The sequence below is a fragment of the Anabrus simplex genome, chromosome 1 (assembly GCF_040414725.1).
Source record: "Anabrus simplex isolate iqAnaSimp1 chromosome 1, ASM4041472v1, whole genome shotgun sequence".
NCBI lineage: Eukaryota > Metazoa > Arthropoda > Insecta > Orthoptera > Tettigoniidae > Anabrus > Anabrus simplex.
Genome location: NC_090265.1, coordinates 1,023,538,582 through 1,023,555,074, shown reverse-complemented (window position 1 = coordinate 1,023,555,074; position 16,493 = coordinate 1,023,538,582). Strand labels below are relative to the sequence as shown.

Genomic DNA, 16,493 nt, shown 5'->3' with positions numbered 1-16,493 from the left:
TATATCCACACAGGCAGTGCTTGTTTCTAGTATTCCACTAATGTTGAAGAGTTTGATTACTTAGTATAAAGTGTAATAAATATATCGATGTACCACGTATGCTGCCGTAAAGAGACGTATACCTGATTCACTGGTTTCAGCGAATTGAAGTACTGTACAGAGTTCACAGACCTGGCTCTAGTGTATGGAGAACGTAGAAGTAATGCTTTCTTGTAACGCGTACTGTGATAGTTATCCAGACAAGTGTCAACCATCTCGACAAGTAGTTGTGAATCGCTTTAATCAAATAACGGAAAGTGAAACGTGTAACAACTATAAAACGTTCCCTAGACAAATAAGTATCTGGAATAGGTGATAAAATTAATGTTCTAGCGGCTGTTGTAGATCCATACACTACCTCCTGGAATATCACAAGGGGAATTTGGAGGAATCACGGCAAACATACTAGGTATTCTGCACGATCATGAAGTCCATCTGGATCATGTGTCTCTCAATTAAAGCTCTATGTTAACGATATTCAGAATCGTGTAAATTTTTGTGAATAGATATTAAAAATGATTTTTAACAAAACTCTGGATAAAAATGAGGATAAGGTAGGCTATGTTAGTGACAATAGAATCACAGTACAACTAAGGACGGAAAAAAAGCTTGAAGGATTTCATCCAAGTTCATGCACCCCAAACTCGAAATGAGTGAGGAATATATAGAGGAATTCTTGGAGACACTCGAGGAAGTAATCACCAATGTTGAAGTGGGAGACCTCAATGCGCAGTGCGAAATGACAGAATTAGGAAAGAAGTGATTGGACCTTATGGATATGAAAAAATAAACAGCGAGGAAGATAATTTGATTGATTATTGTGAGATAAATGGAATGATTTTGTGGGTAACACTTGGTTTAGAAAGAAGAATAGTAGAGATCACTAGATGTGACTCGGGTGAAAAAAGAACAAAAATAGTTATTGATTATTTCTTGGTTCAAAAATCAAATCATAAACAGTTATTGAATGTAACAGTAATACCAGGTGAGGCGTTTGACGGAGATCAAAGAGGTAATACAGAAGAAAATAAAAGTATGGAAATTAAAAGAAGAAGGAACTCAGGAAAAATTTTAGGAGGAAGTAAAACAGCACATCCCTATATCAGAAAGTGTAGAAGAAGTATGTATCAAATTGAAAAACACATGTGTAAACTGTGCAGAGAAGATTTGTGGCGGAACTTCGGCGAGAGTGAAGGAATAGGAAACACCTTGGTGGAATGGAAAGGTGAAGGAGGTTCTTAAACAAAAGAAGAAAGCGTGGCAAGAATAGCAATTGAGATAAAAAAGAAGGAAGTAAGATTATCAGGAAATTAAAGGAAAGTGTAGAAAGTGGTAAATGAGGAACAGAAAAAATGTTGGGAAAGATTCGCACAAGAGTTGAAAAGGGATGTAAATGGTGGAAAAGGATGTTGAATGGATTGATTAAAAAATCTACGCAAAGCAGCTGAAGGAGGAGAGTGGAAATATAATAACAGATCCAAAGGAGATAAAGAATAGTTGGAAAGATTACTTCGATAAAGTAATGAATGTCAGAAATAATGCAGAAGGGAGTGTAGTGGTAAATGAGGATGATCCAGAAACGAAGAGTGGTTGCTATGGCAAAGATGGAAATGGCTGTTACACAAATTAAAACAGGAATGGAAGCATGGATGGATGAAATACGTGTGGAAATGATAAAGGCATCAGGATCTATTAGACTACATTGCTTATATAGCCTGCCAAGATGTACTGTATATGGAGGAAAAAATCAAGTACTTGATGGTTGGTGTAAAGATGTTATAACAGCAGTATTTAAGAAAGGTTATAGCAAGGTATGTGACAATTATCGAGGAATCACACAGTTGTCGCAATTAGCCAAAATATTGGAGAAAATAACAGAAAGGGGGATGAGGGCGAGGATGGGAAGAAATTAAGAAAAGTAGTGTGGCTTTCGACAGGGCAGGTCAACGATAGACCCTACATATTCCATGAGCGTATTGATGAAAATCAGCGGTAACATGGAAAATATCTGGTGATGGCATTCCTTGATCTAGTAAAAGCATACGATAGTCTTAATATAGAAAAAGTGCGGGAATCCCTGGAAAGAAAAACAAGTATGTGGAAAGCAAATCAAGAGAATTAGTGAAAGCAATGTATAAAAACTGTTCCAGTTGTGTCCAGACTCCAGTGGGGAGAACAGATTGGTTTAGAAACCAAACTGGACTAAGACAGAGAAGTGTATTGTCCCCTCTTATGTTTATAATGGTTATAGATGAAATTCTAAAGGAAACAAAGGCATGATATTGAGGGGATATGAAAATTTTGTTGTTAGCGGATGACATAGTGATATGGGGAGTCAATAATACGGAAGTGTAAATCCAACTAGAGGATTTAAATGACAATATAGAGAAATATGGTATTCAAATACGGTGTGGGGAAGAGCAAACAGTGGTGATGGTAGAGGAGAAAGAGAAGGAAAGGGAAGCGTTAGTATCAGAGGACAAAACCTTGAGGTTCTTGAATGTTTCAAATATTTGGGAAGTGAAATAATGCATAATGGATAAGGAGATCAGCGGGAGGGTATAAGTGGGAAATACATTGTACCTGAATGTAAGGAAATTTGTGTGGAAGTTCCTATGACACATAAACAGTTAATGTACAAGGTGTACTATACCCCTATATTAACGTATGCACCAAAATCTTGGACATTGACAGCAAGAGATAACAGTAACATTCAGGCCAGTGAGATGAAGTTCCTGAGGAGTATGGTAGGAAAGACAAGGAGACACAGAGTAAGAAAGGTGGAGGTAAGAAAAGAAATAGGGATAGGAAAACAGTGATATGGGGAAGAATAAATTGATATCGTATGGATGTGTTATGAGGATGGAGGAGTGAAGGATACCAGAACACGTGTTGGAGGCTAAGACAGAGGAAAAGAGGACAAGAAGGAGGCCCAGGGCAAGATGGATAGACTCTGTCAAGAACAGTATTTAGAAAATAGACTGGAATGGAAAACAATTACTGAAGAAGAATGGTTGAAACAGAGGCAACGGTGGAGAAGTACCACCAACATCCGGACCTGGCAGTAGCTGGACAAAGAGAAAATGAAAATTATGATGATAACGATGATGATGATGATGATACCGGATTTGTGGTTTACTGACAGATCACGTCCGAGTAAACCTTGAATTCCTGATCTCCTGTTCAGTAAATGAGTGTTAAATCGCTAGTGCGCCACCTTCGTAACACATGAACTTCCACCGAAATCAGAGGACGTACCATTACAGGCGCAGAGGGACATTTAGTATCAACATGAAGGGTGCTTAGTTCTTTGTGTAATACATAGTATCGATTGTCTTGACCAACTTTTTTGCAGGTCTATGGATTGGGTGAAGTGTACCTATAAGCAGTCAGACCTGTTCTTCCGACTTGATATCAATCGATATTTTAGTATGAAGAAAACTGACATATGTTGTCTACAAGGACAATCGAGCAGGTAAAACACCATAATGGAGCAGCTTGTACTGATCAATGCATATAATTGGATACGCCGTTTTCTAGTCATGGGAATTATGAGAAAAGTGCTAAAGATATTTCATGAACGAATCTTCATTGTAAAAGGTGTTCACTGATGAAGGTGCTTGGAAGAATAGTAATTCTTATAAGACTGAAGATTTTCTACCTTATTTTCGTTACGTAGTTCTTACGTCCTCCACCAGGTAGCGTGGCGCGTGACTAGAAACCGTATTCCCAAACCCTTCGCTCCGTGCACTTCGGCATCTGGTATCATCGTTACTAGCAGGAGAATTGCCAGTTTCAAGCAGTAGCTTGTTAACGTACTTTCAAGGCTGCGTGATTTCAAGCTGCGTTACTAAGTGTTTTTCACACAGCTGAACGACAGGTCGCGTGGCAACACTTCCTCTTTCCATGGTGTGATTTTATTTGTGTGTTGTCTACTGTATGAACACGCTTCTCGTCTCGTGTCCCGTGGCAGGAAATTACGCTGTGTGTCACCGGTTCCGTCCAAATTAGTGTTGTGCATTTTGACGCGAGGTTTCACGCAGTAACGCAGCGTTAAATCACGAAAGTGTGACCCTCGCCTAAAACGGTAGCATGAAGTTACTATATACTGAGGCTTAAAGCTTGTTTGTTACGAAAGTATTTATGTTGTTATGAGTTACAGGTGTTCTATCTTGGTACAGGAAGTATTGGCACAATCAGCTGCCGCCATGTTGGTGTACAACACCAGTAGGGATACCGCAGTGCAATACAAGACGTCCTCTAAATGTCCACCATACGCCTGAATGCACGTCTGAACACGCTACCTCATTGATTGTCGGACACACCAGGTTTTGCGCGTATCCGATGGCAGCCTTGTTCCACACACTGGCGAAGTACTGTAATGTCCGTAACGGCATTCCTGACTTAATCCTAAATACGATCAACCTCCCCCCCCCCCCCCGCTCTCTTCTTGTTTCCAAATTTGGCCGCCTATGGACCGCATTGAACTTAAGGCTTTCTCTTCTTCTCCTTATTCTCCTTCTTCTTATCCTACCAGAACCTCTTCATCCTTTCACTTCTGATCTTCCTTTCTTTCTCAGATATGACCGGTTTGGGTCTACATTTTTGTGGTTTCTCCTGGAATGATTTGATGCTGTCCACTCGGCTTCTAAATTTTTTTCTGTTGTGAACCATATCCATTGTAAGTCCACTTTCTGTTGCATCTCTTTTTATCTCTTCCTCCCACTTCGTCGAAGCTTTCAGTCCAGTGATGTACTTGAATATTTCCTTAGTTAGCCGTTTCTCATCCATTCTTTCTAGATGTCCATAGAACTTTAGCCTTCGCTTTCGCATAGTGACAGTGATTTTTTCGGTGTATTTGTAGAGGTCATCATTTTTTATATTCATCCACTCCCCATCAGCATTTTTCTGTGGTCCTAAAATTTTCCTTAAGATTCTCCTCCCCCTTTTTTCTAGATCTTGAAGCTCACCCTTTTTATTCATTGTCAGGTTCTCTAAAGCGTAGAGACTCTCTGGCTTTATCACTGTGCTGTAGTGTCTAAGTTTCGCCTTGTAAGATATATCTCTTTTGTTGTATCTGTTCTGAGTTAACATGTAAGCCAATTCTAGTTGTCTAATTCTTGCCCTATTCGCCTCTTTATCCAATCCATTAGGTTCTATCCATTCCCCTAGATATTTAAATTTCTCAGTTCTTTTTACAGTCCCATGCTTCACTTCAAAGTGTCTCTCCCCTTGATGTCCATTTTCCATGTATTCCGTTTTCTTATATGATACTTTGAGACCCGTTTTCTCAGCGATCTCATGTAGAGTATTCAGCATAATTTGGGCATTTTCTCGGTTGTGAGCCAAGAGTGCAAGATCATCCGCGAAAGCCAAACATTTTATTTCTAAGTTCTGTCCTTTCCTTCTAAATGTATTCCCATTATTCCTTTCACTTCCAAGGCTTTTCTCCATGTTCTAATGATTTTTTCTGGAACAAGGTTAAAGAGAATTGGTGATAGGCAGTCCCCTTGTCTGACTCCTGTTTTTATTTCAAATGGTTCAGAAATTTCACCGAAGAATTTGACTTTTGAGAAAGTTTCTATCAGGGTTTGTTTTATTAAATAAGACAGGCGTAGCTCTTAAATGATCTACGCAAAGCATATGTTCTATGGGGTGTATTATTCATACCGACTCCTTCCCAAATGTTTGGGAACACCCAATATACATTTAATACCCAAACATCTAAGAGGTACTGTCATGCCAAGGAGGATACGTCCATGAGACGTGGCCGATCCTACTCAGACTCATCTGAGAGAAATTCAACCCAGAGGGTTTGAACAGCAACATCTAGATAGCAAAGATACCGCAGTTTCTCCATGGTACATTTTACGAACTGCTGATGTCGCTCACTGCTCAGATGTAATTAATTAAATTGGCGACCGCTGCCAAGCGTTCCATTTTGTAGCAAACATAACCTCGTAACATTTCTCCTCTTGCTGCTACGATGGATTAGTTTACTTAGTACTAACATGATCTAATGTACAAATTAAACAAGTAATAATCTATTTAAATTGAAGTTTACTCAGAGATAACCCTGTTAAAAGGATATCGCTGCGTTCGGTTATCATCCTAGTATAACTTTCACATGTCCTTATCTTGAAACATTAATTATTTGGCACCATTTGCTCGATAGGCCACTTCTTATTCTTCCTGGCATTGATCCCAAATTATTAGTGCCGGCAATTGTTTTGGATTTGGCCCAGTTTTACGACTGAAAGCCCTTTTCAACGCCAACCCCATGTGAGTGTTTCTATGGTGGTTAGTAGTGTAGTGTGTTTATATTACGAGAAATGTATTGTGACGAAGACGAATACCTGGTCCCCGAACCAGCGGAATGCGATGTTAAAATCCTTGGGCCGGCTATGAATCAAACCAGTGGCCCTCTGAACCGGCGAACGTTACGCTGACCCTTCTGCCAATGAGTCGGACTTCCTGAATAATACACTAATATCTGAAATATCATCATCATCACGTTTGAACAAAGCAGGTAGATGTACACATACGGCCAATGTAGGCTCACACAGCCAAGAAGTGACGGTTCAAAATAAGCAAAAAATACTTAAAGAACCGAAGGACGATTTCATTACCATTTTCAGTAGGATCTTGCAAAATCTTCATTGCGAGTCTAATCCTATCTACTGTTATTTTCTTAGTGTCAATAGGCATTGGTCTGTTTAAAGGAGACGCATATTTTGAGCCAGGGAAACTAATTTCTGGTCATAGTTGGAATATCTGTATGAGCGTTCTTCTTTTCTTCATTTTCCTTCATTTTTCCTGACGTCATCGAATAGACCACCAATTATCACACCTCTTTTGTACTTTTATATGTGTAACTCATCAAATACTTTAGCATATGTAGGAGAATTGGTAACTTTTGGGGTGAATATTGAGAGAGACACCAAAATGTCGATTGGGGCGATGTGAATGTAAAATGAAATCTGGAGATGAAACGAAACATACCCACAGGAAGTCACTGAAACTCGCTATCAAATAATTATCCTTAGCTGGAAAGCTGTATATAGTCTGCAGTATTTCACACACGTGGTAAGTAAGCTGCTAAGCATTATGCCTGTACGATAGGTTTCTGCATGGATCTGTTTATGTTTATGGTCTTAAAAGTATACACTGTGCTGGAATCTGGTCCCGAGGATATGATTTGAAGGTTTTGATTAGAATTCGATATATTGGGCCCGAGAAGAAATTGTCTTCCTGGCTAAGGTAGCCAGCCAATTATTTTTACTACATTTTCTTCCAACTTAATCCCACCCTGTCATGTTACCCCTTTTAGAAAATATTCCATTTTAACGATAAATGATAATGAATGAAGTATTACAACCTTTCAAGCAAACAAGCAGGTTTGAAATCCGACGTTTCAGTTGTTGTTGTTGTAACTGACCTTCTGGACTTCCTGTTTTAAATGGAATTCGAACCTAAGGGACGTGATATTCAAATTCAACTTGTATTGACCGAGATTGGAACCGCGGCCACCTTGCTAAGAACTACGCCAATCGACTATCACGCCTCCTACAGCATTGACTGATTTGAATTAAGGAAGTATTCTACCTTCAAATCTCATTCCAGCGCGAGTGTCAACAAATTAAACATCCTTCAATTGCCGGTAAAAATATTCCCTTTTCTCCTGAAATTTTGACACATAGAGCAAGCATCTCTGTCAACGACACTTCAACTGGAATACATTGTGATATGATCCATTACGAAGGAACATTACTATTTACTGTTTTAGTTCACGTGCCAGACTAATGTTGACACAAGCACATACTGTATAGGCCTACTTCTACAATATCGTTAGAATGTACCGTACATATTCATTTACAACGTTATATGACTTATGAATTAATTTATTCTAAAGATGACATGTTGGTGGCGTTTTCCTATTCAACTTTGAAACTAAAATTACACTTTCCCCTTACATACTTAACTGAGATTGAAAAGTAGAGTAATTAGAACAAATTTTTAGTTCATTCTGTTTTATGTTTAACATACTGCTATTACGATTTTCACTGCGTTTTAGTCAAGAAAGCAACGGCGCTATATATGGCAAGTTATACGAAGCATGTTTTTAAAGTAAGCATGGCCGCTGCAGCGCTTCTATTGTCGTTCAGAGCATGCGCGCTCAGTACGTACATCCACAGCCGACTGGATCACTCGCTGCACTCCGCTAGCTAGAGCGACGCATCAAGTCGGCCGTGGTACATCTGTAGGCTAGCCACAAACGCCATTATGGAAGAATTTGCCCCCTTTTACGTTTGTTTGTACGTACTGAAAATGCCTCTGACAATTAACGGTCCCGCCGAGTGTGAAGTACGCGCTGTGATTCGATTTTTTAATGGAAAAGGCGTGAAAGGTGTTAAAATTCATCGGCAGATTAGTGAAGTGAATAATAATAATAATAATAATAATAATAATAATAATAATAGTGGTAATTGTTTCACTCCCTACTAACAACTTTTACGAATTTTGGAGACGCCGAGGTGCTTCAAGTTTGTCCCGCAGGAGTTCTTTTACATGCCGGTAAATCTACCAACACAAGGCTGACGTATTTGAGCACTTTAAATATCGCTGGACTGAGAAAGGCTCAAACCTGCCAACCTGAGCTCAGAGGGCCAGTGCTCTACTGCCCGAACTACTCGCAATCAGCTTCTATGGAGACATTCGCGGTACAATTTAGTTTGAATTCTGGAATTCTGCAGTAGTAAATGCAACGGCGTATGAATTTTAGTGCCGGGAGTGTCCGAAGACATATTCGGCTCGTCAGGTGCAGGTCTTTTGATTGAAGCCCGTAGGCGACCTCTGCGTCGTGATGAGGATGAAATGATGATGAAGACGACACATACACCCAGCCCCGTGTCAGAGGAATTAACCAATGATGGTTAAAATTCCTGACCCGGGAATCCCTTGGTATCGAACCCGGGATCCCTGTGACCAAAGGCCAGCACACTTACCATTCAGCCATGGTGCCGGACTGTGCATTAGTACAGTTTCTTCGCTGAATGGTCAGCGTACTGGCCTTTGTTTCGAAGATCCCCAGGTTCGATTCCTGGCATTTTAACTTTGGTAAATTCCTCTGACTCGGAGCATGAAAATTTCTGCTCGTCTTCATACACATTTACATACAGCACACCACACTACAAACCACTACAGACATACGCAATGCCCTTCGCATAGGTTTGGCGACAGGAAAGGCATCAGACCGTCCAACTGGACCAAATCCATACACAATTTGAGCACTTTAAATACCGCCGGACTGAGAAAGGATCAAATCTGCCAACCTGAGCTCAGAGGGCCAGTGCTCTACCGCCCGAGCTACTCGCAATCAGCTTCTATGGCGACATTCGCGGTACAATTTAGTTTGAATTCTGGAATTTTGCAGTAGTAAATGCAGAAAAAGAGAAATGCCAAAATAAGAAGAAAAGATACGGATTGTTCATAGATATACGGATTAATAATCGAGATTAGAGAAAAGACTCCGTTTTACGAGATACAGTTTCAGGGATTTGAAAGCTCCATACAAATAAAATACCTCATTAGGGGATAATTAGGTAATTTGCAGAAATGATTCTAAGTGAAAGACTTGCATTATGAAATTCATTGGTGATTTTGGTAATAATCTCAATTTTATTCAATCAATTAATCAGTAAGCTCAGGTCAAAGGATCCATTAGTCGAAGACTGTTTTGCTACTGGCTTTACGTCGCACCGACAAAGACAGGTCTTATGGGTACGATGGGACAGGAAAGGGCTAGGAGTGGGAAGGAAGAGGTCGTGGCCTTAATTGAGCTACAGCCACAGCATTTGCCTGGTGTAAAATGGGAAACCACGGAAAACCATCTTCAGGGCTGCCGACAGTGGGATTCGAACCCACTATCTTCCCGATGCAAGCTCACAGCTGCGCGCCTCTAACCACACGGCCAACTCGCCTGGTCGAACCGAGTGTAACACCCTGCCTGTATATTGGCAGGAAGTAGCTGGGGAGTTAGATAACTTTCTTCTTTAGCATGCCATTCCTCTGGTTCATACATTTCCTGATATTACTGGTACGAAACGCACTGGTTCATCATAGCATTCGAGCTATTCAATCCCTACTCTGAGGCACTGGTTGGAATGAGCAGAGTGCATATTTTACGGAATAATGACAGAGGAGTGTTCACGGCTGTCTGCGACCAGGTTATTCCAGCTCTGGAACTTTGGACTGTTAGATCGGCACCGTAGTACTGTTCGTTGAAAGTGAGAAAGTGTGCGGCTTTTCATTTGATCGAGTATTTTATATGATAACATTGCTTTCAATCGCTACATTCCTACTGACGTTTTTGTAATGACCTATGTTGAATTCAGTTAGGAAAACCACCAAGTCAGTATTTCTGAGAATCCCGTAGCGAAGCACGGGCACATCAGATAGTGTCACATAAAACTGCAAGAGCCTAGTGAAAAGATCGTAGACAGATAAACCAAACTGATGTATGAGTAAATCATAAAACAAACAACTATATTATATTACAATCCTACATGCAATAAAGGTATCAATTGTCAGTTGATGGCACGCCAATAAATCTCTTATCATTTCACCGAACAATAGACTTGTACAATGGTCACTGGAGAGATGTACAGGGCAATAACATTCAACACAAACTCTCCTTTATACAAAACAACATATTTATTACTGGTATGATATAAAGTATTTGGTACAGCAAGCATCAAAAGTCTGTCAGAACTAATTTATTTTATTAGATAACCTCAAAATAATGCCCGAAACTGCTAATGCTGTAGTTTATTTTTCACTTAAATCTTGGAAAAGACTGAATTTGGGGAAAATTATGATTGCATGTTTAATGCAAATATGTTGAAAGATTCTCTTACATACACTGTAGATATGCAACGTTAACACTAAAATACTAAAAGAATAACTATCATTTTAAAATTATAATAGTCCTGGCATGGACCTCCGGAGAAAGTCGAACTTCAAAACGTAAAGTGCAGTTTCTGGTAAAACATTAGGAGCTAAGAATCCAACGGACCAGGGCCTACATGCCCGGATAATTTCTTTTATATTCAAACTGGTTAATATTTTTAAATAAAATTGGATATTAGCTCAACATTTGAACTAGAATCAGCCACACAGTGATTGTTTTCTATCGGCTACTACAACAGTCTTCGTCTGTCATCGTAGTTCAGAGGCGGTGATACAAACATACAGCAGGGTCATGGACTACTTTAAGAAGTTTCTTATATACCAATGTTATGAAAGAAAATGATGAAACTGTCTGCCTCCATTGTTCATTCACATATCTTTGCACCTCCTTAAGAAACTATACATATCGTTTACGTTACGTATTGCTGCTATTTTCCTGTAGGATATTTTGTCTCAATTCTTATAAGGCGTGCAGATCTAACATGTATACCCCAGAGATAAAATGCATGGATTTCTGAAGGACCTCGAATGTTTATATCCGCGAAACTTTCTTGAAATCATGTTTGGACTTGACAGGCTGCCTGAATTATATAATAATCACTCACCCACTCATGACTTCTTCTCTGCAAGCAACCGGATTCCTGCTCGTTTCCGGCGTCCAGGGTTTTGCATCTCCGCAATACGCCGAGTTACCAATCCTGCTTCTGCGTTTATCGTTCGGCATTTATGAAGATGATACCCAGCTACAAGGAATTTACACTCTACTGAACACAAAATACTGTGCGTACCTTTCTCCTCAACTTGGTACTCGCCTGCCCACGTCACATGACCATTATGTTACCGTGCTTTTCATTGGAGGATGGTGACATCATACGGGTAACCTTCCCGTATATTCGTATTCGTACCGGCCCTTTTTTACTGAGGCGAATGCCTATAAAACTTTCAGCACCATGTAGTGCTTAACGAGTAGAGAACAGTGTGCTGGTCGTGCTGTGAGGTGTGTACGTCAGGTGAACAGGGGCCTCCATTAATAATGGTTTAGTCCATATTTATCAAACTTCAACTCTCGCAGTTAACATAAGCCTTGATTCAGCGGGTGTACTTGTCGACTAAATACTCTACATTTGTGATGATGATGATGATGATGACGATGGTGATGTTTATTGTGTAAAGGGGCCTAACATCTAGGTCATCGGCCCGTATGTTACGAGGTGCAACGAAATGAAACTTCAAATCATAAAACAAAGAACTATATTATACTACAATCATACATGCAATGAAAGTACCCAATGTCAGTTGATGGCACGTCAATAATCTATTATCATTGCACCGAACAATAGACTTGTAGAATGAGTAGAATCTAAAAAAATAATGGTGATAAGAAACGACCATGAATCCAAAGCAATCACTGGATCCAATTCATAATACCTTATTTTCTGGGACGATGATTGTATTCCAAAGGGGTTCAAAATCCAGGTTACAGGCTCCTCATAATAGTACTAATCACTGGTAAAACAGTACCATTGTGTTCCTCCTATAGTGGTACTGATCACAGGTAATGTAGAGTCATGGAGTTCCTCGGATAGTGGTAATAATCACAGGTAATGTAGGCCCATGGTATGTGACGCATAATGGTACCACTCACAGGCAACACAGGCACATGGTGTCCCTCACATAGTGGAACTAATCACGGGTACGGGCTAGATCCGTGGTGTTCCTCACATAGTGGTACTATCGTCAGTAAGAAACTTCATATTGATCGGTACTGATACAGTATTCAGGCGAATAGGATAGGAATTATCCACCTTTCAATGCAAAATTAAATGAAATAACTAACACTTACACCATTTTATATGTATGGGGCATTCTGAACACAGTCGAGCGCAGCGCTCGGCACCTATTCCCGCCAGACGCTATCGCCCGCTCCCTCCCGGTTTGGTGGGATGCACACGATGGTACCAATCACATGCAACGCCCAGATCCGTGGTGTTCCTCACATAACGGTGGTACTTCTAGGTAACGTAGACCGAGCTCGATAGCTGCAGTCGCTTAAGTGCGGCCAGTATCCAGTATTCGGGAGATAGTAGGTTCGAACCCCACTGTCGGCAGCCCTGAAAATGGTTTTCCATGGTTTCCCATTTTCACACCAGGCAAATGCTGAGGCTGTACCTTAATTAAGGCCACGGCCGCTTCCTTCCAACTCCTAGCTCTTTCCCGTCCCATCGTCGCCACAAGACCTATCTGCGTCGGTGCGACGTAAAGTAACTAGCAAAGAAAAAAAGGTAACGTAGGCCCATGTTGTCCCTCACTTGGTAGTACTAATCGCAAGTAACCTCAACCTATGGTGTTCCTCACGTTACAGTACTAATCACAAATAGTCTCGTGTTATAATTTCGTCATCCCTTGGTCGTCCGTTTTAGTCGCCTCTTACAACAGTTAAGGGATACCGTGGGTGTGTATTATTAATCTGCGTCCCCCACCGACAGTGGGTACTTTACATTTGTTATGGGATCTTAACTGTTGGTAGGCAAGGACTATACAGCGCAGCAAATCTGTGGGGGATGACAAGCAAAAACTGTTGGTAGGCAAGGACTATACAGCGCAGCAAATCTGTGGGGGATGACAAGCAAAGATGATTGGTCTTTCCTGTATTGTAGACGTGAAGGCGGGAAAGATTCACTTGTATGTTGTTCATATTCAGTATAAATACTGAGCTAAATTCCCATGAAACTGTTCGGCATCGTGTGACATATGTGTTCACACATGCTGAGTTGTGAATTGGAACTGTCCTTCGAGAATCGTGTCCCCTTTCAATTGACTCTCCGACAGGTTTGGAGCGAGACTCGCCCGGCCTGGCGTTTGTGGTGTGTATTACCTTTTCATGATTTGCACCAGCCTTCAAGGTGGTGCTAACAAGCCCACTTCCGTCATGAGGGTTAAAACGACCAGGACTGTATGTGGCTTACAAAGCTTGAAAAAGTTCTTAGAAGCTTCCCTCTTTATCTTTGTTGTTTGGATTATATTCTACCTCCTTTTGTGTTCAAAAATATGTTTTGTAATATGTGTGTATAGTTTTCGCCCTCCATTGAATCTTGTGAAAATGAAATTATACCTTCATCTCTTTTCTCTTATACAGTGGCCGTGTCGATTGTTTCATATTGTAAGCTGTTTTTCTGGATCTTTCAAAAAGAAATCTGTTTTTATATTTCTGTTGTTGTTGTTGTGATCATGGCTTGAAGTTTAAATAAGGTTAAATGTTCATTTTTGTTGAATGTGGGGAAATACATTTCTCTAGTGTTAGAAAAATCCTCAGTTTATTAGAGAGCAACTTTCCTTCTCTTGTAAATATTTCTTGTCTGTTCTCTCTTTATCCTTTATCTTTGAAATATTCATAACCTAGTGTTAAAAAGTTTCTGTTTTGCTAAAATCCATCTAAATGAAAGATAACATGGCTGGATTATTTTACGACATGCGTGGGCCCAGTATTTCTACTGCGTACTCTGCTTTACTGAGTAAAGCCTGGCATATCTTGTAGAATTTCTCTGATAATTTTCTGACCAGTATATTATTAATATTCGCCCGCCGTCCGGATCCATGGCTAAATGGTTAGCGTGCTGGCCTTTGGTCAAAGGGGTCCAGGGTTCGATTCCCGGCAGGGTCGTAAATTTTAACCTTAATTGGTTAATTTCGCTGGCACGGGGGCTGGGTGCATGTGTCGTCTTCATCATCATTTCATCCTCATCACGACGCGCAGGTCACCTACGGGTGTCAAATCCAAAGACCTGCATCTGGCAAGCCGAACTTGTCCTCGGACACTCCCGGCACTAAAAGCCATACGCCATTTCATTTTTATTCGCCCGCCATAACAGTTAGCACTTATGATCACAAGATATATACATAGTGTGCACTAGTAAACATTATCTAAGTAATAACGCACTTAATAAACAAAATAGAACAGTACACAATTTAAAAGCGTGTCTTTCGATAAGAACTCACAAGCTAAAAAGCTTGAATTGCACCCGAGGCCAGGATATATCCCCGCGCACATCCTGTGCTCTGAATTCAGCAGACGGCTGTTGTGCCGCCGATGGGAAAATCATGCCTTGGCTGGTTCTTAGTTGAAATGTTCTTCTTACTGAATTCATGCAACTGGTGTACTCTGATCTTGATTTACATAATGTTAATGAACACCAATGCAAAACAGATTATTTGAATTAATGGATATGAGCTGTGTCGTGACCTATGTGCACTGGTCGTGCAAGAGAGCAATTCGAAGCTTATAACAAACCTTGATCTTCCAGGAAGGCCTCCAAAAACTCTTCCTGTGAACCCTGGTAGCCACTCCACAATCTGTGGTGGTGGTAATAGGATAAGGCAGCATCCTTGGGATCTCGGGAAACGTAGATTATCTGAAACATAGAACAGTGTGAATAAGTACCAAACAGGAAAAGTATTAAGATTGAAATTCCTCTATAAAACTAGTAGTCGTGCCCGTCGTTGACGAGTTAGTTTTATTGTTTAATTCGTTAGTAAAATCATCTAGCGATGGTGAATGACAGCAGGAGAGGAAGTGAAAGAGTGTGACTTAGTGAATAATTAATTGTGGGCCTTCACATGTTTTTCCCTCGCTCAGCGATGTTACAGCATTCCAGGTCTAGGCTAACACTATTACACTGACTGACAGAGCAAATGCAACACCAAGAAGGAGTGGTTCGAAAGGGATGAAAGTTGGGGAAAACACAGAGACGGCACGGACGAATAATTGATGTTTATTTCAAACCGATATGCAGGTTACACAATGCGCACGGCATCGACTCAGTAGGATGTAGGACCACCGCGAGCGGCGATGCACGCAGAAACACGTCGAGGTACAGAGTCAATAAGAGTGCGGATGGTGTCCTGAGGGATGGTTCTTCATTCTCTGTCAACCATTTGCCACAGTTGGTCGTCCGTACGAGGCTGGGGCAGAGTTTGCAAACGGCGTCCAATGAGATACCACACGTGTTCGATTGGTGAGAGATCCGGAGAGTACGCTGGCCACGGAAGCATCTGTACACCTCATAGAGCCTGTTGGGAGATGCGAGCAGTGTGTGGGCTCGCATTATCCTGCTGAAACAGAGCATTGGGCAGCCCCTGAAGGTACGGGAGTGCCACCGGCCGCAGCACATGCTGCACGTAGCGGTGGGCATTTAACGTGCCTTGAATACGCACTAGAGGTGACGTGGAATCATACGCAATAGCGCCCCAAACCATGATGCCGCGTTGTCTAGCGGTAGGGCGCTCCACAGTTACTGCCGGATTTGACCTTTCTCCACGCCGACGCCACACTCGTCTGCGGTGACTATCACTGACAGAACAGAAGCGTGACTCATCGGAGAACACGACGTTCCGCCATTCCCTCATCCAAGTCGCTCTAGCCCGGCACCATGCCAGGTGTGCACGTCTATGCTGTGGAGTCAATGGTAGTCTTGTGAGCGGACGCCGGG

General features: G+C 41.1%; 1 protein-coding gene across 1 annotated transcript in view; it reads right to left on the bottom strand.

The window, feature by feature from the left end:
* The window catches only part of LOC136857912 (luciferin sulfotransferase), a 278,523-nt gene that overhangs the window by 47,743 nt on the left and 214,287 nt on the right, over positions 1-16,493 (bottom strand). The window contains exon 5 of the mRNA XM_067136977.2: positions 15,296-15,416. Coding sequence (XP_066993078.2) covers positions 15,296-15,416 — 121 coding nt within the window. The remainder of the gene's footprint in view (positions 1-15,295; positions 15,417-16,493) is intronic.